At 41.0% G+C, this 25372-nt stretch overlaps 2 protein-coding genes across 7 annotated transcripts in view; one reads left to right on the plus strand and one right to left on the minus strand.

The window, feature by feature from the left end:
- The first annotated feature begins 210 nt into the window (after nt 1-210).
- On the plus strand, nt 211-12776 carry flot1b (flotillin 1b). 2 transcript variants are annotated; one of them, XM_027147705.2, is made up of 13 exons: nt 211-280; nt 3184-3240; nt 5769-5844; nt 6987-7077; nt 7256-7399; nt 7794-7913; nt 7999-8094; nt 8190-8342; nt 8491-8672; nt 8830-8875; nt 9127-9264; nt 9379-9543; nt 11425-12776. In XM_027147705.2, exons 2-13 carry the CDS (start codon nt 3198-3200, stop codon nt 11446-11448), a joined length of 1278 nt encoding a protein of 425 aa, XP_027003506.1. In that variant the 5' UTR covers nt 211-280; nt 3184-3197; the 3' UTR covers nt 11449-12776. The 2 variants fall into 2 exon arrangements, with proteins under 2 accessions (XP_027003506.1, XP_027003505.1); XM_027147704.2 differs by lacking the exon at nt 211-280 and adding an exon at nt 2107-2260.
- A 5673-nt stretch (nt 12777-18449) lies between these two features.
- ddr1 (discoidin domain receptor tyrosine kinase 1) overlaps nt 18450-25372 on the minus strand; it is a 48729-nt gene continuing 41806 nt past the window's right edge. For 4 of the 5 annotated variants that reach the window (XM_027147682.2, XM_027147680.2, XM_047811300.1 and 1 more), the window contains exons 9-18: nt 24994-25134; nt 22856-23031; nt 22527-22728; nt 21179-21292; nt 20432-20724; nt 20210-20337; nt 19898-20095; nt 19546-19810; nt 19233-19382; nt 18450-18896 (exon numbers count right to left, since the gene is read on the minus strand). In XM_027147682.2, coding sequence (XP_027003483.1) covers nt 18756-18896; nt 19233-19382; nt 19546-19810; nt 19898-20095; nt 20210-20337; nt 20432-20724; nt 21179-21292; nt 22527-22728; nt 22856-23031; nt 24994-25134 — 1808 coding nt within the window. In that variant the 3' untranslated portion in view covers nt 18450-18755. The remainder of the gene's footprint in view (nt 18897-19232; nt 19383-19545; nt 19811-19897; nt 20096-20209; nt 20338-20431; nt 20725-21178; nt 21293-22526; nt 22729-22855; nt 23032-24993; nt 25135-25372) is intronic. The other variant, XM_027147683.2, reaches the window with a different exon arrangement.

Genomic DNA, 25372 nt, shown 5'->3' on the forward strand with positions numbered 1-25372 from the left:
TACTTTACTCTCATAATAATATTATTTTGACACTTATAGTTTATTTATATTTTTACATCTATTTCATTTTCATATTACCATTCATATGCCAAAAAAACACCTTTACAGGTGAAATAATAAGAGCAAAGGAACAAAAGATTCTGATTCTTATTCTGATTCTGAAAAAATGGTACAGCATTTAATTTTCCAGTGATCTCCAGAATCAGAATCAGATTTGATTTATTGGCCAAGAGTGTTGACACACAAGGAATTTGGTTCCAGCAGTTTGTGACTCTCAAAGGTACAGACATAAATAACACTAAACTATATAAGAAAACAATGCAGATGATGAGATACAATATAGACATAATGAGTATTAATATGAATATAGAATGAATAAAATATATAAAATATGAATATATCAGTTATGTACATAAAGTGGGAGTGCAAATAACAATATTGTGCAATATTATGCTTTTTGTACAATATACAGCAGCAGTAGTGTGTAATATACAGATGCTTTGATGACTGACAGTCCTGATAACGCAGTACTTATGATAAGAAGCAGTGAATATAATTATGGTGAGTTGTTAATCAGGGTGATTGCCTGGGGAAAGAAACTGTTCCTGTGTCTGGCAGTTTTGGTAAGCTAAGTTCTGTAGTGCCTGCCAGAAGGGAGGAGCTGAAAGAGGTTGTGTCAGGGTGGGAGGGGTCAGTGGTGATTTTTTCTGCTCAGTTTCTGGTTTTTGTGTCGTACAAATCCTGGAGAGTGGGCAGGGGGGCGCCAATTATTTTTTCTGTTCTAACCGTGCGTTACAGTCTGTTTCTGTCCTGTTTTGTGGCTGCACCAAACCAGATGGTGATGGATGTGCACAGGGCAGATTTAATGACTGCAGTGTAGAACAGCATAAACAGCTCCTGTGGCAGACCATACTTCCTTAATTGATGTAGAAAGTCCATCCTCTGCTGGGCCTTTTTGATGATGGAGTTTATATTGCACTCCCATTTCAGGTCTTGGGAAATGGTAGTGCCCAGAAACCTGAAGGCCTCCACAGATGACATCAGGCTGTTGGATATTGTGAGGGGGAGTAGTGTTGAGGGGTCTTTCCTAAAGTCCACTATCATCTCCACAGTTTTGTGGGTGTTTAGCTCCAGACTGTTCTGACTGCACCATAGCACCAGCCGCTTCACCTCCTGTCGGTATGCAGACTCATCGCCATCTTGGATGAGACCAATGAGCATAATATCATCTGCAAATTTCAGGAGTTTAACAGTTTAGTCACTTGAGGTGCAGTCATTAGTGTAGAGGGAGAATAGCAGTAGGGAGAGGACACATCCCTGTGGAGCGCCAGTGTTAATTGTCCGAATGCTGGAGGTGACACCTCCCTGTCTCACCTGTTGTTTCCTGTCTGTCAGGAAGCTGGTGATCCACTGACAGATGGAAGGCGTATAGTGAGCCTTAGGAGTTTGGAGTGGAGAATTTCCGGAATTATAGTATTAAAAGCCGAACTAAAGTCAACAAACAGAATCCGGGCGAGTGATCTCCATTGATATAATAAGGTGTTTCTGTAAATTATAATATGCTCATACAGGTAGAATGTTTCTAATTCACTTTGACATTCTCCTCTTGACTTAGCCATAACATAAAAAAAAATACTGAAATGATACTAAAATCATGGGACATGGCAACATGGGACATGGCACACATATGTGAAGATCATGAGTACTGTCTGTGTCCATGTCCCCAGCCATTTCCTCCAGACCTCAGTCCTGTGTTTCTAATTTAATCTAATCTAATCTAATCCAATTCAATTTGATACTGACCAACATTATCTGAAATCCTCCCCTGTCTAATGTCTGTTTTTTCCTTTTATTTATTGTTGTTTTATGTTTGTCATTACAAAACGACTTCATTACTAAAGCGTTTTTTGTTTTTTTTGTTTTTTTTTTACTTTAAGCTTTTACAGTTTTACAAGATCATGTGTAGATTTATTTTTATTTTCTGTACTCTCTTTGTGTCTGTGCTTCTTGTCATTGTTTTCATTCTGTGGCTCGGTATAAAGTTGTCTACCATCAGGGGGCTCAGTGAGCTTAAAACTTAGTGGGCGTGGCTGTTTTTTCCGGTCACAGGGCGTGGTCAGATTGTCTGCTGTGTGGTGTCGTGTTCTCGTGATTCTCGTACACACACACACACACACACACACACACGCTCGCTCCGGTGTATCCAGACATTCCGTGATTTGCATATTTGTGCATATTATTTCCTAGCTCTTCTCTTTCGGTAAGTAATCCATAGCTGTTATTATTATTTAAACCAAACCAAGCTGAAGAACATAAACAGTTTGTTTACATTATTACGAGCTCGTGCGTTAGCTGTTTATGACACACTGTTGATTATGCAGAGAAAAATCACACCGAGGGCAGATTTTACATCCATTTTTTTGTGACAAATATGTTTTTGTTTCGTCTAAACAATTTCTACAATTGTTGTTGTACAATTGTACAAATGTATTTGTTGTTGTCCTCGAGGCTAAGTTAGCTAGCTAGGTTGGTTAGCTAACTAACTAGCTAACCTAGCTAATCGGTTACGGTTGTTGTTTATTGACATTAATGGGTTCGGGTGCTGTACTTATAGCTCTCATTACAAAAAGAAAGGCCGTTAAATAAAGGTGGGATAACGAGTGGAAGTAAAACATGATCCATTTAATGAAATATTGGAGTTTTAATTGTTTTGTTAGGCCTTTTGGTTAATCCTGACAGGATAACTGAGGTTAGTGGTTAGTGAGGAATTAATCATTATTAGGAGCTGTGTAAATGCTGTGGGATGTAAATGAGGACACATTTAGTCAGAGTTTCTGTATTTCTTGGAGCTTACTGGATGTTTTTCTGTAAGTGATCTGCTATGGGATTTATGGACGGATACTCTTATGGTCTGGTTTTGACTGCAACCTATAGGAGCGGTACAAACAGGAAGTGAGGGAGGAGAGAGAGGGAGAGAGAGGGATGGAGTAAGTGAGGAGAGAGAGAGAGAGATGGAGGGGGAGGGCGGTGAAGAAGAACCATGAGAAAAGTCATGTGATTAGGACTTACCACCTTTCACTCTCCTTGTGAAATATGACCTCTTATTCTTTTAGGATGATGTATTAAGCTAACATACAGTGTGTCTGTGTGTGTGTGTGTGTGTGTGTGTGTGTGTGTGGGCAGGTCCTTGTCTGAACATGTTCTACACTTGCGGTCCGAACGAGGCCATGGTGGTCTCAGGTAAGAACATGCCACTCCTTCTCAGTTGTGTTTTTATTACAAGTAATCCCATGTAAATACATGAGCTTTAAGCTTTAACTTCACCACAAACAGTATGACACTCTGACGTTATTCATTACGATTCGGCTCATCCGCTGAGACACTTTAGCTGAAAGAGGACTTTGAGTAACAGATTCTGAGAATATTAACTGAAGAGATAAAGCGGGGTTTAAAAGTGTGAGATCACGCTGAATATCTGGGCTTTTCTTTAATGTAAAAGTCATTATTATAAATAGTCACACAAATGTTTTAGACACAGAATTTCCAGGTCACTGTTTAAACTATTTATTAGATTTTCCATGACTATTATCCTTTCCTTTAAAACTCACGTTCAGATTACACTCTGATGGATTCGATGTAACTTGGATTAATTTTTATTAGCATTATTTTTTTAAATACACAAACCTGTGGAATCCGTGTCAGCTCGTGTGCACATTATCCTTAGTAAAGGAAATCTATGTAAATATATTATATCTGAGCTTTTGTGGAACATATTATACCTTTTGTTCATTTAAAAGTGCAAGTGCTTTTACTGAACTGAAAACTCATAATGTAGTCCAAGGAAGAAAAGAATGCATTTATACTGTAGATTTTAAAATGTAGATGTTGTGGTCATTTTGTATACCTGTCATAATTCACACGATCTTGTAGTAGTAAAAGTTAATGTTTCATGAACTGAAACAGCAGAAAACAATCACCCTTACATTCAGAGCTTTGGTCTAATGCTTATTTTGTACAATCAGGTAAGGTCTGTATTTGACTTTCTTTGTAGAACATTCTTTTGATAGAATCGAATCAGAATCAGATTTATTGGCCAAGTGTGTTTACACACACACAGAATTTGGTTCCAGCTGTTTGTGACTCTCAAAAGTACAGACATAAGTAATGCTATACTATACAAACTATATGAGACAATGCAGATGATGAGATACAATATAGACAGAATCAGTATTAAATATGAGAATAGAATATGAACGATCAGTCGTACATAAAGTGTGGGAGTGCAAATAAAATTATTGTGCAATGTTATGCTTTTTGTACAATATACAGCAGCAGTAGTGGGTGTAATGTATACAGATGATTTGATGACTGACAGTCCTGATAATGAAGCAGTGAATATAATTATGGAGAGTTGTTGATCAGGGTGATTGCCTGGGGAAAGGATCTTTTTCCTACATTGAAAATTTTTTGGCGGCCGCCAAAGCCTTATTTGATGTGTAATTGGGTTTTGTGAGTGAAGCAGGCTACTGACGGGGTGACGGAGAGAACGAGCACAGCGCCACCCCCACCCACGCGTGGGCACTCTCCTTCAGTTCTGTCTTTGCTCTCTCCCTCAACTGATCCTAAAGGACGGAAGACCGAATCCATGTTTCACGTGGTGCATTCAGAGAATATTTTTTACCGAATTACCACTGGGTGTGAATTGCAGTAAAAAAAAAGTTACCTTATCTTCTCTTACAACTTGTGACAAGCATTCCGTACATGCAGCTGACATAATTAAAAAAAAAAAAAAATCTACCCAGTTATGAAGTGTTGTGTGTGTGTGTGTGTGTGTGTGTGTGTGTGTGTGTGTGTGTGTGTGTGTGTGTGTGTGTGTGTGTGTGTGTTGACAAATCTTTCACGATGCCCTAACAGCCTGGATTCCCACACAACACGTCCGCTAAAGTCCGATTCGAGACCTAATGACTCCTTTGAGCCGATTCATTATAATGCATGGTTAAAGCAATCGGTCTGCCCATCAGGGTCTGAATCGGTGTATAACAAATCATTACGTCTTAGAAGAACATACACATCTGAAATGAGAGAGTAAGTGTGTTTACCCCATGTGTAGTAAATCACCTATAAAATCATTTAGTTTAAAGTGGAGTGAGATGAAACTAGATAAAAGCACAAAGCAAGCTGTTGCTAGCTAGCTGCTAATCTTATTACATTTTATATGGTAAAAAATGACACTATTACACCTTTTAACGCTATATTTTTAATGCTACTTTTTAATTGATACGATTATACTAAAATAATTATCAGGTCTATCGAAAAAGGATTTTCTCTTTCAAAACTATGGAAGCCAGTCATGGGAAAATCACAGTTTCTTTGTATTTATTTTAAATTAAAAATTTATTATCAATATTGGGCTTGCGGATCATGTGGGTACTAGGGTACTCTTTGCTGTGTGTGGATGACCATGTCGACATGGTCAGCCACCACCGAAGACCGATTTTGACCCAGGAAAAACCCTGATGTCTTAATCTCCCTTTCTTTAGCAGTGTCGGGCCACGGTACAAGTGTTCCAACTAAGTTTTTGAGCAATAGCCCTATTTCTCCACCTTCTTTAACTGCCATGATTTCACAACTGCTCCTACAGATAACAGGACATCGTGACCGTAGTTCGATTGGTGTCTAATGAAACATGGCTGCCGTAACACAGGCTGAGGAAAGTGATTCATGTGCTTTGCTGAGTACAGAGTCCTGATTTATCTCTTCTTCTCTAGGCTGCTGCCGCTCTCCCCCGCTTATGGTTGCAGGCGGGAGAGTGTTTGTCATCCCTTGCATCCAGCAGATTCAGAGGTACAGTTTCAGCACCGTTCTGTCCACTTAAAGATACCGAACAAAAGGATATAATGTGTATCTGGTTCTTCAAACAACAAGGAATGTTCTGAAGATATATTGCACTTCACAGTCACACAGCGCTACAGTGCTCATGCTCTGGACTGAGCGGTCTCTTTGCCAACAGTGTGAATAAAAGCAAAACGGATAAGGAACGGACCAGAATAACCGATTAAGGAATGATCTGTGACGAAATAATTCTTTAAAAAAAAATTAATAATTATTTATGAAATTCAGCAGGACGAGTTAACACACATGCTCCAGATTCCGATGAATTTTCAGTCTAAATTCTAACCTAATTTCTAACCAGTTGCTACTCAATACTCTGAAGTGTTTGGAGGTTTCGCTCTACTGAACAAAGCAAGGAAAACTCTCGACTCGACTCGACAAGATATCTCTCGTCTTCGTATAAAGGTCATAATCATCTTCTAAACCCTTCTGGCCTTACAATTGATTATGTAAAAGAAAAACATTTGCTTTATGTTGTTTCTCTGAGAACAGCTAAAATGTGTATAATATACTTATACTTATTAAGATACTTATGATCTGAAGACTTTGTGAGCGAGCTTAGAGTCGAAACGTCTGTACATTAACTTGACAGACTCATCGCAGGAATAGAAAATCACTCGGCCAGGACAATCGGACCACAGGAAGTTCATTTTATAACCTGCTGGAATCGATTCTTCATATTGTTTTTATAAAGCAAAGTAAATGCATGTTGAGCTCAGTATTTGGTTCCTGAACCCCACAACACACCGAGGACACTTTCGAAGGACATGTAGATAAGAACAAATGGCTCCAACAATAAAATCCATAATTGCAGAGAAATGAGCACTGCAGTAGTTTTTGTGTGATGTTGCCTTATCTGTGGCCCTCTCCAGGTAAAATAAAGTCCAGTGATACCAGTCCAGCTATCCGGATGTTACACAAACTTACCCCTGGTGGTTATCAGGGGTTCAATGCTCCACAGATATCGATGTAACTATTGTTCTTTAAAGCGAAAGAGGAACATGATCCTGTTCGCATAACGGTTTTGGTGGCATTTTATTCATTTCTCTCTCTCTCTCTCTCTCTCTCTCTCTCTCTCTCTCTCTCTCTCTCAGGATATCTCTGAATACTCTGACTCTTAACGTAAAGAGTGATAAAGTCTACACCAGGCATGGCGTTCCCATCTCCGTGACTGGCATCGCACAGGTCAGACATTCATACATTTTTCATCACACACACACACACACGCACACACACACACACGCACACACACACACACACACACACACACACACACACACACACACACACATGCGGATACTCTTTCCACACACTTTCCCAAACTAAAGTCTGTGATGTGTGGGATGTGCTGTATGTCTTCCAGGTGAAAATCCAGGGCCAGAATAAGGAAATGCTGGCTGCAGCCTGCCAGATGTTCTTAGGGAAATCCGAGACTGAGATTTCCCATATCGCCCTGGAGACACTGGAAGGCCATCAGAGGGCCATTATTGCTCACCTGACTGTGGAGGTACTGAGACCACTCACCTCACATGCACAGCGGAGGCATGCGCTCATGATATATTCAAGTATATTTGTATAGCACTTTTTACTATTGTCATTGTCTCAAAGCAGCTTTACAGAACATAAACATAGAACAAAAGTTTATATAAAGATTAATAGAATACAAAATTGAAGATTAATATTAGATATATTTAGTTCACAATGTGTATGTATTTATCCCCAATGAGCAAGTCTGTGGTGACTCAGGCAGCAGTGGCCTGATATCTGGATATATGATCATCTCTAAAATGTTTGTGTTATTTGTATTATTTAGCAACAATAGTATGTATGTATGTATTTATTTATTTATTTATACATATCCTCTCAGTGTTATCGTGCATTCACTCCCCGATTTTCCGCAGGAGATCTATCAGGATCGTAAGAAGTTTTCCGAGCAAGTGTTCAAGGTGGCTTCTTCCGATTTGGTCAACATGGGCATCGGTGTGGTCAGCTACACCCTTAAGGATGTTCATGATGACCAGGTGAGGTCCATGTGCACATTCATACACTCCCAGCTTTTAATGTTTATGCTGGTAGCTGATCCTGTCTGTGCTGTTCCTCTTTAAGGAATATCTGAACTCTTTGGGTAAAGCTCGAACAGCCCAGGTGCAGAAAGACGCCCGCATCGGAGAGGCTCAGTACAAGAGAGATGCAGTGATCCGGGTACGATCTCTCTTCCTTTTACACACGTAGTGCTTACCGTTTTTTAATAAGCATTTCCATATATGAAATGTGTATGTATGTATGTGTGTGTTTAGGAAGCCCATGCCATGCAGGAGAAGGTTTCTGCACAGTACAAGAATGAGATTGAGATGGCAAAGGCTCAGAGGGACTATGAGCTAAAAAAGGCTGTCTATGACATGGAGGTTAATTCCAAGAAAGCAGAGTCTGAGATGGCCTATCAGCTTCAGGTACAGCAGTCACATGACCCATCCAGGATCAAAAACCTAGAAGCTAACACAAACAGCGGATTTATAAATTAGTTTCAAAACACAGCCAGGGTGATGAGAAGTAGACAATCACTGTTTTTTTTTTTGTTTTTTTTTCCTTATCCATTAGGTGGCCAAGACAAAGCAGAAGATCGAGGAGGAAAAGATGCAGGTGCAGGTGGTGGAGCGCTCTCAGCAGATCACTCTGCAGGAGCAGGAGATCACCCGCAAGGAGAAGGAGCTGGAGGCCAAAGTCAAGAAACCAGCCGATGCAGAGAGATACAGGCTAGAGAAACTGGCAGAGGCTGAAAGGTTAGCAAAGCTTTTAAAAAAAGAAGAAGAAGAAAAACTCCTACATTATTCAGTGAACCTCAATGGACATGTTTTGGCTCAGACCTGCAATCAACATGGAGGACAACTGAATTCACTGTGAAGTCACCGCATAACATTTTCTTTTTTTACCTGACAGGCTGCAGTTGATCATGGAGGCTGAAGCCGAGGCTGAATCTATCAGAGTAAGCGTTTAATTTTGTTTGTTTGTTTGCTTGTTTTTTTCTGCAATAATGTGAATCACATTTCACATTTAGCTATTAGTAAAAAAAAAAAAATCACGTTTTTCTTTTGGTAAGATACAGATTGAAAGCAGGATTTTATTTATTTATTTTTTTGTAAATAGGAAGAAAGTTGGAAACTGGAAAAGCAAAAAATCCTGAATAAAAACATTAAATTCAGCCAGTTTTCTAATCTCTCTGTCTCTGTTTCTTAGATGAGGGGCGAGGCGGAAGCGTTTGCCATGGAGGCTAAAGGCCGTGCCGAAGCCGAGCAGATGGTCAAGAAGGCTGAAGCTTTCAAACAGTACAAGGAGGGAGCCATGGTGGATATGCTGCTGGAGAAACTGCCCCTGGTCAGCAGCATGTCCAGCTAACCTGCTATAATACCTGTCGTCAGACTTAGCAAGAGTTTAACCACTGGAGTCGTTTCTAATCATGTCATGCTTTTCTTTCTTTCTTTCTTAAAGATGGCAGAAGAGATCAGCAAGCCTCTTTCATCAGTTCATAAGGTCACCATGGTGTCCAGCGGAGGAGCAGAGGTAGGAGCATCCAAGCTGACAGGAGAGGTCCTGGACATCATGGTCCGCCTGCCGCAGGCTGTGGAGAAACTGACCGGAATCAACATCTCTCAGGTGAAAAACAAACACACACACACACACACACACACACTCGGTCTTAATTAGAAATGCTTCTATATACATATCACCAAAATACATCATCTTTATCTTATTGGATAATCCAAATGTCATTTTATTTATCTATATATTTTTTTTACATGTTCAACATATTTATATATTAATTGTTATTGTTTTCTTATTCTTAATAATTATTATTATTATTATTAATAATATTATAAGTATTAATAGAAAAAACTTGTTTCTAAGCATATTGAACCATTTCAAGCTTTACATTTTAGATTATGCTTAAAATGAGCAAATGTATCTGCCGATAGAAGAGAGAGAGAAATGTAAAGCTTAATATAGTAAAACAATGTCTGAAAACAGGCTTAACAAGCTGATATGGTTTATTATAATCTTTTTAATAAGGCATAGATCATTTTGATTAAAGGTAAAAATGTTTATTTATTTATCTAATTTTGTTTTGTAGATACGATTAGCTTTCATTGAAACTATACAAGTTCATCCAGTTCTGTTATTTATCCCTTTGTGCGAATTGCGGGCGCTTAGTCTGGCTATTTCTAGCATGTACTTCTATTGAGGTATATATATATAAAAAAAAAAGGCAGTATTGTCGTATTTACTCTGTATTTGTGTAGTATTTAGTCTTACTTTATATTTACTCCTTTAATGCTGCTGTTACTGATTCATTCACATTCAAACCCTTTACCAAAAGAAAATGAAGAGGCTGTCCAATGGCAATGAAAAGTATGTCTTTTGTGGGCGGAGCCTCACATCTCCAGGGTGTGTCTGTCTGTTCCTGAGCTCAGGATACTGTCTGAAGTTTCTTCCAGTGTTTGTGTTTGTGTTCGTCCAGGTTGTCCTGTGATGAACTGGTGTCTCATGTAGTAGGGTGTATTTACTCCCAGTGTTACTGGAATAGACTCCCGATCCACTGAGCCTCCGACCACAATAAAGCAGTGAACGTTTATTTAATTTTAAAACGATCTTTTATAAGGATAATTATACTTTATATTTATTTCTTCTTCTTCTTCATGATGGGATTCATAACTATTTTTTTAATAATCCTTTCAAATCAGCTCATGTTCTTGCCCTGACACAATAGAAGAGATTTTCAATGTGAGTGAAAAAGAACTGAGAGGATTTATGAGGTTGTTCGGTTGAAACAAACAGCCTCGTTAAACTTCAGAAGGGTTAATGAATGCTGGAGTGACGTCGAACACCACTTATTTACACGACCCAGATCAGCTGCTCAGTGTGTTTGTACAGTAAGTTAGGGCCTTTTTACACCTGGTCACTTCGTGTGTGTTCTCTGATCCGATAGCTATCTGATTTGTTAAAACTGTTCCATTTACATCAGGCCACATAAATGCGTCTCGGCGAATCGGATATCGATCCGATCTTTCTGCTCCCGCCCCAAATGCAAATATATTTGCCTCATTTCCGGGGTAATTGAAATGGAACACACTTTGGTGTATGCGGTTTTCAGAATGCAATCAAAAAGAAGACGAAAAAACTTGTTACGACGGTTATGCTATAAAAAAAACAACATTTACTGTTTGCTGCATTTTCGCTGGTGATGTTTGATGTTATTTGTTTCTGGCGCGATGCACGACTCGCGAGTCACCTGCGAGTGACGTACTTCCATTTGGGAGGAGTATAGCGCTGGGGTTTGAATGAATGTTTGAATGATCGGATTTATATCCGTCTCTAAACCGTTTCGGAGGGCATTTACACCTGGTCTTTTTACCATCGGATAGCTATCTGATCACAGAAAACACATGAAGTGACCAGGTGTAAAAAGCCCCTTAGAGATGCTCTTTAACTTTGACTGATGAAGGCAAAATAATAAAACTGCGTGTTGTGCGTTCACAGGTTTCCTCGACCCGCATGGGATAACCAGGCTGAAAAAGAGGAGAGGAAGCTGTAGCCGAAGGATGCTGGACTCACCCCTCCTCATGTCTCTGTGTCCATTTGCATGATCTAAATGTTCTAGTTGTTGGAGCTTTAGGATAGCTGTAGACGTTTTTTTATTTTATTTTATTATTACTATTACCCTGTATCTAAGTTATGTTTTTATATGTTCAGCATGATAAAATGTTATTTTGTATGGAAAATCCCCCCACCCCAGGCTCCAAGCCAAGATATTCAGGTAATCACTGTTAGTTGTGTTAGTGTTCATCATTCCTATAGCATTGCTGGGTTTATTTTGAAGTTCTTGTCTGTGTATAATAAGCATGCACTTGCTCCTACTGTAGTTCTGAAATCCCAATGTGCATTTAACCGTGTAATCCTCACATACTAACTTTCTAACCATTACTGAAGTGCATACTACTAATGGCTTTAGAAACTTCACTACATGTTTAAACTGCGCTCAGTAACCCCTCTGATTCAGTTCAGTTTTGTCCCATAAGCATTCTGACATTTTGTGAAAGCCAAAGTAAGGGAGTGTGACACGGGATATGCACGTTATAGAACTCCCTGCTCTTAATTACACAACAATCACTTGTCAGTTTTTGTACTTTTAGGTATTGAGGTCTGTGATCGACGCGATAGCTCGTCCTGAATTTACACCCCTTTTTTCCGTCCACTGTGCATGGTTTATTCTTAAACGTCCAACATCAGTGACCAAAACCTGCAGTTTTTAATGATAAGAAAGGAAAGCAGCCAAACGAGATGTGCAGAAATGTCATGTAGAGCGATGAAAGGAAGTGTAACAGAGGGAGAGAAACAAAGTGGGGTAAAGTTGCTCACGTCTGAGTGAAGTCTGTTAAATGTAGGTCAAGTACACAGGAAAATTTTACTCTTTCTTCCTCAACCTCAGTAGTACAGAGATAGATAAAATAAAGGGATAAATAGACGAAGGATGCGTAATTCGTCTGAGTCGAGGTGTAATTTGCTAGCTATTAATGAAATAATGCCTGGTCCATCTGGAGTGTCTGCCTTCTGTTATCACCAAGTGCCTAAATACACCTTTTGTTCAGATTCATGCACCGATTCAATCTAACCTCTGTGTAGCATGCAAGCATTTTACACCACATCTGTACAGAAATGTTTTCTTTTCTTCTCAGTACTGGTACTCACTCACCTTGTAGTGTCTGTCAAATAATATCCCATTGTTAAACACTTCGTTTTGGCACTGTGTTGTGGAAGATGAGACAATATATAAGAAATAAACTCTGTATGATTATGTATGAAGTTCTGTCAAAATAAACTACGTTCAGTAACTACGGTGTGTGTTTCAGTATAAACTACGTTCAGTAACTACGGTGTGTGTTTCAGTGTAAACTACGTTCAGTAACTACGGTGTGTGTTTCAGTGTAAACTACGTTCAGTAACTACGGTGTGTGTTTCAGTGTAAACTACGTTCAGTAACTACGGTGTGTGTTTCAGTATAAACTACGTTCAGTAACTACGGTGTGTGTTTCAGTGTAAACTACGTTCAGTAACTACGGTGTGTGTTTCAGTATAAACTACGTTCAGTAACTACGGTGTGTGTTTCAGTGTAAACTACGTTCAGTAACTACGGTGTGTGTTTCAGTGTAAACTATGTTCAGTAACTACGGTGTGTGTTTCAGTATAAACTACGTTCAGTAACTACGGTGTGTGTTTCAGTGTAAACTACGTTCAGTAACTACGGTGTGTGTTTCAGTATAAACTACGTTCAGTAACTACGGTGTGTTTCAGTGTAAACTACGTTCAGTAACTACGGTGTGTGTTTCAGTATAAACTACGTTCAGTAACTACGGTGTGTGTTTCAGTATAAACTACGTTCAGTAACTACGGTGTGTGTTTCAGTATAAACTACGTTTCAGTATAAACTACGTTCAGTAACTGGGCGTGTGTTTCAGTATAAACTACGTTTCAGTATAAACTACGTTTCAGTATAAACTACGTTCAGTAACTACGGTGTGTGTTTCAGTATAAACTACGTTTCAGTATAAACTACGTTCAGTAACTACGGTGTGTGTTTCAGTATAAACTACGTTTCAGTATAAACTACGTTTCAGTATAAACTACGTTCAGTAACTACGGTGTGTGTTTCAGTATAAACTACGTTCAGTAACTACGGTGTGTGTTTCAGTATAAACTACGTTCAGTAACTACGGTGTGTGTTTCAGTATAAACTACGTTCAGTAACTACGGTGTGTGTTTCAGTATAAACTACGTTCAGTAACTACGGTGTGTGTTTCAGTATAAACTACGTTTCAGTATAAACTACGTTCAGTAACTACGGTGTGTGTTTCAGTATAAACTACGTTTCAGTATAAACTACGTTCAGTAACTACGGTGTGTGTTTCAGTGTAAACTACGTTCAGTAACTACGGTGTGTGTTTCAGTATAAACTACGTTCAGTAACTACGGTGTGTGTTTCAGTATAAACTACGTTTCAGTAACTACGGTGTGTTTCAGTATAAACTACGATTCAGTATAAACTACGTTCAGTAACTACGGTGTGTGTTTCAGTGTAAACTACGTTCAGTAACTACGGTGTGTGTTTCAGTGTAAACTACGTTCAGTAACTACGGTGTACGTCTCAGTGTAAACTACATTCAGTAACTACGGTGTGTGTTTCAGTATAAACTACGTTCAGTAACTACGGTGTGTTTCAGTATAAACTACGTTCAGTAACTACGGTGTGTTTCAGTATAAACTACGTTTCAGTATAAACTACGTTCAGTAACTACGGTGTGTGTTTCAGTATAAACTACGTTTCAGTATAAACTACGTTCAGTAACTACGGTGTGTGTTTCAGTATAAACTACGTTTCAGTATAAACTACGTTCAGTAACTACGGTGTGTGTTTCAGTATAAACTACGTTCAGTAACTACGGTGTGTGTTTCAGTATAAACTACGTTTCAGTATAAACTACGTTCAGTAACTACGGTGTGTGTTTCAGTATAAACTACGTTTCAGTATAAACTACGTTCAGTAACTACGGTGTGTGTTTCAGTATAAACTACGTTTCAGTATAAACTACGTTCAGTAACTACGGTGTGTGTTTCAGTATAAACTACGTTTCAGTATAAACTACGTTCAGTAACTACGGTGTGTGTTTCAGTATAAACTACGTTTCAGTATAAACTATGTTTCAGTATAAACTATGTTCAGTAACTACGGTGTGTGTTTCGGTATAAACTACGTTTCAGTATAAACTATGTTTCAGTATAAACTACGTTCAGTAACTACGGTGTGTGTTTCGGTATAAACTACGTTCAGTAACTACGGTGTGTGTTTCAGTATAAACTACGTTTCAGTATAAACTACACACAAACTGTTTTTGTCAGAAGTGATTACTTTATTAAAACTACAAAAAAAGACAACACTGAACAGTCAGCAAAGCTCAAAGGAGACAGACAAATTCAGAACCATTCACACCAACCATACCAAATATCAGCAATGAACATTATGTCCCGTTGATTATTTACATACCGTCATATCCCTTTACATTAAAGAAACAGGAGCACAAGGAACAGCTGCAAAAGCGCTGCCTGAAATCGGAGTTATAAAAATACAAGTTTTAGTTCAGGATTACAGTGTATCAAAAAAAGGTTAGAGGAAGTTTGACATGGTAACATAACCATTTGTGTATCACATTCTTCTCATCTGAAAGGTACAGGATGTGGGGTTAAAGCTGGTAGCTTTAGAAACCTCAAACCCTGCCCACAACTCTCAACACACGCATAAACATCTGTAGGTTTCACAGCCTACAAGTTTGTCCCATACAATAATCACTCACTGCTGAAGTGCCTCAAGAGAATTAATTTAAAAAAAAAAAAAAACCTGGGGAAACTGAAGCCAGCGTTCTGACCTACTTGATTTACTCGCTCCCGCTGAAAATGAACAAAAAGACTGCCGCCGCCGATTGTAGTTCTCGACATCACAGCCGACAGTAAAGTGCAAATAAAGCCTGTCCTGCGTCGTTCAATTACTTACAAACACATGTATTTACACTCTAGCGTTTCTCCAAAATCTGATTCAAAACGGTTTGTTGACGATATGAAGCAAGCAGGTTTTTCTACAACAGCTCAGTTGGTAATTTCCTCAGTTTAGAACTGGACCTTCACATGGACTAGATGTGTCTCCTGTTGTTAACCAGTCAATAGGTGTGTGTGTGTAAAGAACAAGGATGGAGTCAATGACTGTATATTTGGTGTAGAATGATTCCTGATCTGATTCCTACTTTGTGTTTGGTCAGTTAGACTTGATCCTTTGTTAGACTGTAATCATTTTTGGCTTCAGAACAGCAATGATCAGGGCCTAGGAGTTGTGTAAGGGTTTACACACTGGACACGTTCCAGGTTTCAGACTCACGTGATTTTATGAAGGCCATTGTCATGAAGACATTAAGTTTTCGTTTTACTATTACACGTGTACATTCTTGTGAGTTGTGCGTCACGGCTCCTGTGGTTTTGTTCCTCCACATATCTGAATAAGGCTCCTCATCTCTTCTTTGGCTCACAAGCAGCTCCTCATTCTACACGTGTGTGTGGTGGAAACCAACGAAGACGTCATCGAAGAGGACTAAAACACACACGCAGGTTACTTTACCTCCCGAACGAGCGCAGACCCGAGTACGAGCTGCGTTCACGTTCGCTGGAATCACGACAGTTCCAGCTCGACCGAACTCGCACCACCTCTTACAGGTTGTCTTGGTTTCTGCACCATGCTGCGCTTCCTTGGTCCAAATGACAGCTTACACATGATCAATTTTCATGCAAAAAAATCAGAACATCCTCTTGAAGGTCATAAGAGCAGGTGATTGCAGTATAAAATGAGGCTTTGCAGTATCAATGCCCAAAGTCATTACTGCAATAACACATTCCTCTTTCTTGAGAAGGGAGTGAAATCACAGGACGACACTCGCGACTAGCATTTTCAGTTTGTGTGCCATTACTTTTCATACGTAGAGGTAAGACGGAGCCTTCTGAAGCAGTCGAAGCTTTTCTGACAACAGTATTGAAAACTGATTGTTTGGTTGCTTGAGGTTGTAAGTCCTCAAAAGACACAAAACCGTAACAATCTCTTAAATCTCACAGGATAATAAAGGCCTAAAAAAAAAACACAACAGCTGACGTAAACGTCAAATCTAGGATTCTGGAAAAGTCCATTGCATTTTTATCATAGCCTAGACTTCATGAACTAGTTAACAACTTTTTTTTTCTTCAGTAGTCATCTGTCTGGTTTGGAACATTTGTATGGTGTTTTGCTACTAGCTTAATTACCTCTAGTGTGTTTTCGGAGATGCTTTTCTGTTCACCGTGGTGGTGGTGATAAAGAGTGATCATTTGGGAAACTATAGCCTTCCTGTCAGCTTCCTGGCACCACCAACCATGCCACTGTCAAAGTCACAGAGATCACATGCTTCACTCGGTCTGACGTTTGATGTGAACGGGACCTGAAGCTCTTTGGCAGGATTTTATGCACTGCACTGTGGTTCTGCCACATGATTGGCTGTTTGGGCAACAGCGAGAATGCACAGGTGTTCCTATTAAAGTGCCAGTAGTGAATTTGGATAAAGATATCCTTCTCTATGGTGTTAGAGTTTATATTGCTATTATTCGCTGTTCTTTTTATAGGTCACTGGTATCATAATGTCTGTTATAATTATTAGATTATTATAATTATAATAGGGGGGGGGGGCAGTGATGGCTGAACTGGTTAAGGCTCAGGGTTGTTGATCGGAGGATCGGGGTTCAAGACCCAGCACAGCCAAGCTGCCATTGCTGGGCCCATGAGCAAGGCCCTCAACCCTCCCTGCTCCAGGGGCGCTGCTGTATCATTGCTGCCCCTGCACTCTGACCCCAACCTCCTTAGTTGGGGTATGTGAAGAAAAGAATTCCACTGTGCTGTAATGTATATGTGGCGATAATAAAGGCTTCCATGTCCCCTGTTCTGTAAAGTGAACAGCGGCAGGGTTTCTGTAATTGTGCAGACTTAAAACCACCTGCTGACTACAGCCATGTTTGAAGCAATCCCTGCTTCATGACCTGACCTTCATGACACATGCTACCGAACATTACCTGTAAGTGTGTGTACGTAATGTGTACATAAACGCAGTAACTGTTCGTAATGTGTACATAAACGCAATTCTAATTAAGACTCTGTGTGTGTGTGTGTGTGTGTGTGTGTGTGTGTGTGTGAGAGAGAGACTGGGGTTCAAAATCATGGCCTGCTGCTGGAGGTCATCAGAGAGATGCTGTGTCCATCGTATACACTGTACAGTCACTGAGAGGAGCCCCATCCAACCCTGTTCTCTATAAACAACAGCACTTTACATCATTTCTGTTAAATCTGGAGCAGAAATGAACCTGTGAATTGATTCCCCGGGCTAAACCGAACAACGGTACTTCTTTCTTATTTCTTTAATAAGTAACGAAAGGCTAACATTGTTTTGGAGGCAGCAGGTTTGGAGAATGTGTCCAAATGGTTATGGAGCACCATGTCCGTGATTTTTAAGATGCTGAAAATAAACACCTAAAAAAAAAAAAAAAAAAAAAAAAAAAAAAAATAAGCATGTAATTCTACTAAAAAAAAACCATGAAAGTCCCTCAACCAAAGTCTTAAAGATGTGTCCTGCTTACCGAGTTACTCTGAGAGAAGTGCTGTAGCCTTGTGCTTCAGGTTTAGCGATTACACGTCAACCGCTGAGTAAATAAAGGCCCGAGATCGGAATGAAGAACCCTCTGTACCCAGCGTGAATACTGAGACTTGACAGAATTCACTCCTAACTAACAGCTAAGCGTTTCTATGCCTACTGCTTTTTTTTCCTTTCTTGTGCCGTGTTTAAGAACATTTTTATTTGCTAGAATCACAAAGATTGTGTGTATAATAATAATCACCTAATTCGTTCACAGTCTATATAGTCAGCAATAGAAAAGCCCTCCACCTTGTAGAGTAATCAGTGAGAGATTTAAGATGTACTGCAGATTTGTGATTAGTTCAGGACTACAGATGAACTAACATTAGGTTTAGGGTGTAAGGGATTAGGGTTCTAGGTCTGAAGCAGGGTCGAGCACGAGAACCGAACCAGCAGCATCTTCCAGCCCTGACCTGCCAAAGGTAAATTGCGCAAATTTACATAAGAGTGCTTAGCTCCGCCTACTTCTACACCAAATATCACCTCCGACCAGCTTGTGCAGGCTACACAAACGGCCCTCGTCTGTCTGAAGGAGAGATACACTTGTTTCGTGTGTCCGTCTCTTTACACCATGTTCATGGCATCCTCGGTGAGGAAGGAGTGAATCTGTGTGAAAGAGGGCCGGAGTTTACAGTCTCTGTTCCAGCAGCCCAGCATCAGCTCATACAGGCCCTGGGGACAAACCGCCGGCCGAGCCAGGTATACCTAAGAGAGAGAGAGAGGGAGAGGGAGAGGGAGTGAGAGAGAGAGAGAGAGAGAGAGAGAGAGAGAGAGAGAGAGAGAGAGAGAGAGGGAGAGAGTGAGAGAGAGTGAGAGGGAGTGAGAGAGAGAGAAAGTGTGAGAGAAAGAGAGAGAGAGAGAAAGAGAAAGTGAGAGAGAGAGAGAAAGAGTGAGAGAGAAAGAGAGAGAAAGAGAGTGAGAGAGAGAGAGAGGGAGAGAGAGAGAGAGATAGAGAGAGTTTTTAGGCTATTTAAACATTGATGTAGTTTTTTGAGTTAGTTTTGTGTGTGTGTGTGTGTGTGTGTGTGTGTGTGTGTATACCTGTCTTCCTTGGTCTCTAAAGAACTCCCCTGCATTGTCGATGACCTGCTCATCAGTCATGTGACCATAGGGCTGCTCCTGACATACACTTAGCATCTCCCACAGTGTCACTCCAAATGCCCACACATCACTGGCAGTAGTAAACTTGCCCTAATAATAAGATTAATAATAAAATTAATAATAATCCAAACTCGCTGTAAACAATTCAGCTCCAATGGCAGTTTCAAGACATAAATAAGCAAATAGATTAATAAATGAGACATCATGATAGTAAAGTCTCTGTACACAACTGCTTTACATCACCCTCACGCACCATGAGAATACACTCCCAGGCCATCCATCGGATAGGAAGCACCGCCCTCCCTTGGATCCTGTAGTAATCTCCGGCGTAAAGGTTCCGGCTCATGCCAAAGTCGGCGATCTTGATGTGCCTCTCTCCCGTCCTGTCGTCTCCTTCACCCCGCTCTCCTCCAACCAGGCAGTTACGCGTAGCCAAGTCTCGATGCACAAAGTTAAGTGAGGCCAGGAACTTCATCCCTGATGCTATCTGACTCGCCATGGAGATCAGGGCAGGGTAGCTGAAGCACAGAACAAACAGGGTGGTTCGCCTGTATTTTACCAGCTGTTCTACAAAACATAGATAAGTGATAGATCCCTGGTTGTACCTGATGGTTGGCATGTTGTGCAGCGGCCCGGTCTTGTCCAGTAACACTCGCTGGGAGAGGTACTGGTTAAGGTCACCGCTCTCCATGTATTCAGTAACCATGCACAGAGGATCACTGCTCACACACACCCCCAGCAGGCGGATTATGTTCGGATCTTTCAGACGAGACAAGATCTTCACCTCTTTCAGGAAGTCGTTCCTGCAGAATGGCAGACGGGAACAGCAGTGCGTGTCACATACACATCAAACCTGTGGTCTTAAACCGCAAGACAGGTGATTATAAAAATAAAAAAAAAAACAGGTGCGTAAAAACCTGGCGTTTTTCGAGGCATCAGGCCGCAGAATCTTCACCGCTACCAGCAGAGGGCGTCCTTTCCTCACATTGAAAGGGAACTCGAGATTCGGGAGGTCTTGAGGGTTTTCTATCTCGCACAGATGAACCTGAGGATGCATGCAGACACACTGCTGTTAAGTTACTTCAGATTTTGTGACAAAAGTATGTATCGCTTCTGTGCTGCTCTCATTTATGCACTACCTCTCCAAACTGGCCCTCTCCAAGCTTCTCTTTGAAGAGGAGTCGTTCCCGCTGTAGCTCGGGAAGGGGTGGGCACTCGGCGGGCGTGGCTGAGAGGGCAGGGACCGCGTAGGTGTTGTTACCGCTTACACCCTGCAGGCTGATGATGTCTGCTTCTGCATAATGAGGCACACTGGGCCCGCCCCCTGTGGCTTCTGCATAATGAGCTCCCAGCAGGGGAGGCGGGGCTCCGGGGTATGGAGGCGGTCCTTCCTGAACAGGCGGCTCTTTATCGTCCGTATCTAGACTGCATGCTGCACGGAGGCATAATGATGGAGAGAAAAAGGATGACACATGGTGTGGCCTGAAATCTGTTTCAAACTTGGACTCAGATCATTGTTTCCATCGACAAGACTGTTAATATTAGATAACTATAACATTCGGTTAACATTCTTACACAAGACTGCGCAGTAGCGATTAGACAATGGACATGCCGTCGGAGGTTATGGCTTTTTAAGTTTCTGTGATTAGGGGATGAGAACATGGTGCAGTGTGGATTAATCTCTCGACACACAGAAATACAAGGCTGGGATCTTCATATTCTCTCTGTACTGTGAAACCTCTCGCTCAATCACTTCCTGTCCCCGAGAACCCTTTAACCGTCTCAATTCCTACAGAATCCCACTCGCTCTCTCCCTCCATTTGCTACCTGGACCTTTTCTCTATTTATCCGTTATACTGTGAGGCAGAGACGTGCCTCGCTCTTACCCTGGGGCAGGTTTTGGGGTTTAACAGACTCTCTGGAGCTGATTGGCAGCCTGTTGAGGCCGTATCTCAGGTCAGACAGAAGAAGGTGATAGGCTGGGTTGAATAACAGCAAGGCTGTTCAGACACACACACACACACACACACACACAATACAATATCACAATGCACGACAGACAAAAATACAATGCAACACAAAAACAAAGCAAAACAAACACGATTTGGCACAACATACGAGCCACGGCACACACACAAAGAAACACAAATAAGGTGATGGTTAGGGGAGATGAGGGGGGCAAGTAAAAGACACAACTTTCACAGATCAGATGCAGGACCAAGACAAGGAAGCATTCAGGGTTACTGTTATTCATACTGCAGGCAGTTAATCACCATATCATCGGTATATTCAGTCCAAACATTTATACGTACACTCATACATAATGATCCTGATACACAGTGTGTGTGTGTGTGTGTGTGTGTGTGTGTGTAGACACGTCTAATAGGAATAGTAAACAGAGTGCTGCTTTTTTTTTTAAATCTCGCCATTTTTCCGGCAAACACAGTGGATCTTTGTATCTTGTTAGTGAAGTACATTTCTTGATATTGGGATATTAACGTTCATTAGTCTCTCTCTCTTCTAATTCGACAGGTTACTCTCTGTAATTACATTGAACATGAACTAAAAAGTGTTTATGTGCATACAGCTGCTGCTACTGTACAGTATGTGTATACTTAACCGAGAACAGGGCTGTAAAGTTCAGCTCTAGACGTCGTATTGCTTTAGTGCTATATACAGTACCTCAGACATTTGAGCTCGGATGAACGGAAACATCCTTCTCCTAAACTCTGATGAAACATAAGCACTGATGTTAGGTGCTAACTCGGCAACCTGCTGATAAACTAGTCAATTCTGTCAGATTTTGCCGCTCTTCTGCGAGACGGTCCGTATTATCTCTCTGATAAACGACTGGCTGTCCGAATTGACCATGATGTCGTGTTTCTGATGCTACATGATGCTAAAGGCATTAGTTTCCTAATCTCAAGTTCAAGGATAAGGAGTTTCTCTAACGCCTCTACATTCTCTAGTAACACCAGGAACACCAGCTCTACAAGGCTTTTTTTTAAAAATCTATTTCAAATGTATCTTAAGAAACGATTTGCGATTAAATACCTGGCACAGATCGATAGCTCAGAAATAATTCAGAATAGCGTTTTGGATATACTTTGTGTAATCGATTGTGTATAAAACATTAGGTTTTTTCGACTCGAAAGAAAAAAAAACTACATATAAGGGTTACATTTTCTTCTGCTCCTTCGAATGCTCCAGTACAGCTGTGCTGTCGTGTCTCACCTGTGCTGTCACGCTGCTCCCGAGGCCGTACCACAGTGCTGGGCTCCTGGTACTCTGCATCTCTCTCTGCGTCATCGGGGAAGGTGTGTATGCGCTGGTAACGACTGGAGTACGTGTGCGTGTTTGTGTTATTGATCACCACGTTCTCCGTCGGAACCGAGAGGTGAACTCGCATCTCGTCGCTGGAGAGACTGCCCTGGGCCTGGACGCACACGGACACGGACACGCGTTTTGAAAAATTGTTGGACAACAGAATTATTTTACAGTCTGAACGGCACCTCATTCAGGCGTACCGAAAATCTACAAAGGGCTAGTTTAGATCACGTCACCTTGCCGAGCAGCTTCTTCCAGTACTGCCTCCACAGAATACCGACGATGACGGCCAATAGCAGTAGTATTATGCCTACAAGGCAGCCAATCAGGATAGCAGTGTTACTGCTGTCATCCTTAACAACAGGCACTCCTGTCCTTTGGGTGATAGCAACGATTTCATCATCAGCCTCATCTGTGAAAATAGAGGGGAAAAAAAAAAAGTTTAAAACGTTCTTTTTTAAATCGGGTGGTTTTATGCTACTCCATCACAAAAATATTGCGCATGGCAACCCTGTTTGCTGACTCGAACGAGCTCTGGCCTCCCACGGTACTTCCCGGGAATGAATAAACCCGGCCGACCGTGTCTATGCGCGTCTGTACATTTGTACGCGAGATAGATTTTTAGAGAAATCCGACGTAAGAGAGATTAATCGGTAACATAACGCATCCGAGTAGAGTGCCAGTGGTTTTACAGATACATTAACAGGACAAAATACTTCACACTCAGGAGTGCTGCTGTAGCTCTGACAGCCAAACCGCAAGAGATTAATAGATGCTAAAAGTCCCTAGCCGACCACAGTTATGTACACAGCTTTATCAACTCACGGTCTATTTCTCCCTCTGTTTCTGCCTCCCTATCTCTCTCTCTCTCACTCTCTCTCTCTTTTTTATCAATAGTCTAGTTGTCTTGAGAGTAAAATACGACAGCGAGAAAGAGAATTGAAGAAGCGAGTGGAAAGTTTGGGCATTCAGCCACCCGGCCTGTGTGTTAATCTATCGACTTAAACAACTCCCTGATCTTCAACAACCCTTTATTTTTTTCAGGGTGGGTTGGGGTGGGTTGGTGGGGTTGGGGTTGGGGTTGCACTTGTTTGAAACGTGTCTGTACACGACACTGCAGTATTACTCTCGACTTTGCTCTTTGGCTATTTTATGTCCTGGAAGAGAAGTGTGGCGTATTTATTTATTTATTTATTTATTTATTTATTTCATTCATTCATTCCATTCATTCATTCATTTCTGTGCTTTGTGTGCTTTCTCCCCAGGATTAAACTGGACATGACGTGCAGATATGAATCTGACCATCCGATTATTAGAGAAATAATATCACTATTATATCCTGCATACGATTTAAGCGCATTAGGTCAACATGAGTATGTGCTGGATCAGTGAGCTAAAACGCAGCACAAGGCTTTGCTTGATGCATCTCGAGTGTGCAACGTTACAAGAGAACTAGAATTAGAAACAAGAATAAGAAAAGGTAGAATAACATAATGGGGCCTACACACCTCCAGTGCTTTCACACTAACCAGCTGGCAGCTAATACGAATAAGAAGCTTTAAAGATGCCCTGCCACACGTATTTCATTACTTTTGTGGTAATGTCTGACGTTTACCATGGACTCTAACATTTTTCTGTGGTAAAAATGCCTTGGTTACCTTGTTTCAAGCCATTCTAGTGTGGTATAGAAAGCCTGCAGGAAGACTCGGCTCGATTTGCGCCAGTTCTCGTTAATATTCAATGAGCTATGCTGCTTGGCTCCGATTGGCTAACCGCTAGGATACGCGAGCATGACTAGTTATTCACCCAGCGCAAGTAGCCTAGGCTAGAGGAACTTTGTTTACAATCACCTGGAATTGTGGCAGAATGGCTTCTTCAGGTATATTGACGTTCAGCCATCCTTGCTGTATAGGAAACTCACTGAGCTACACAGAGCTATTCTGGGGGCGCGGTCTCAAGTGGGAGAGCTCATGAATAGTAATGAGCTCCATCATTTCTACGTCACTCTGAGCAGCTTTTCTAACTGACCCGATTTCTCTGCTTATTTCTTTTAAGTGGCTAGGACTGACCGGGGAGGTAGCAGTTCGTTTTCACATTCCCGACACAACACAAACACACATGGACCTAACACATCAAAAACTACAAGTAAAAACGGTTTTGTTTGGAAGGGCACCTTTAATGCTTGTGTAAGCTTAATACAGCAATTTGTTTTTGTATTGATTTAGCCTTTAAATCAATGCCTTGGCTATTGTGTTGTGGGTCTGTGTAAGTACATCTTTAACACACACACACACACACACACACACACACACACACACACACACACACACACACAAACACACACACACACACAGATTGTACTATTAGAACTCACCTGTTTGGTGCCTGCTGGAATTAGTAGTGTTGGGAAAGATGGAAGAGGTCAAAGGAGGCGAGGTGAGGAGAGGAGAGCGAGAAGTGAGGGAGGGAGGAGGCGTCGCTACAGAGGGTGATGGTAAGCCACTATCAAAAGGCTCTGAACGAGGGAGAGAGAGAGAGAGAGAGAGAGAGAGAGACAAATAACACAATTACTTTGAATTCATGAGTTTTTATATTTGTGTGTGAAATGAAATTGAATATATGAAGTGTGTGTAAGTGTGTGTGTGTGTGTGTGTGTGTGTGTGTGTGTGTGTGTGTGTGTGTGTGTGCGCGCGAGCGAGAGAATCCGAGTTTGCTGTGGCGTGTTTGTGTACAAGTGACAATGTGGCGAGTGA

This window comes from Tachysurus fulvidraco, chromosome 3 (genome assembly GCF_022655615.1).
Source record: "Tachysurus fulvidraco isolate hzauxx_2018 chromosome 3, HZAU_PFXX_2.0, whole genome shotgun sequence".
NCBI classification, from domain to species: Eukaryota; Metazoa; Chordata; class Actinopteri; order Siluriformes; family Bagridae; genus Tachysurus; species Tachysurus fulvidraco.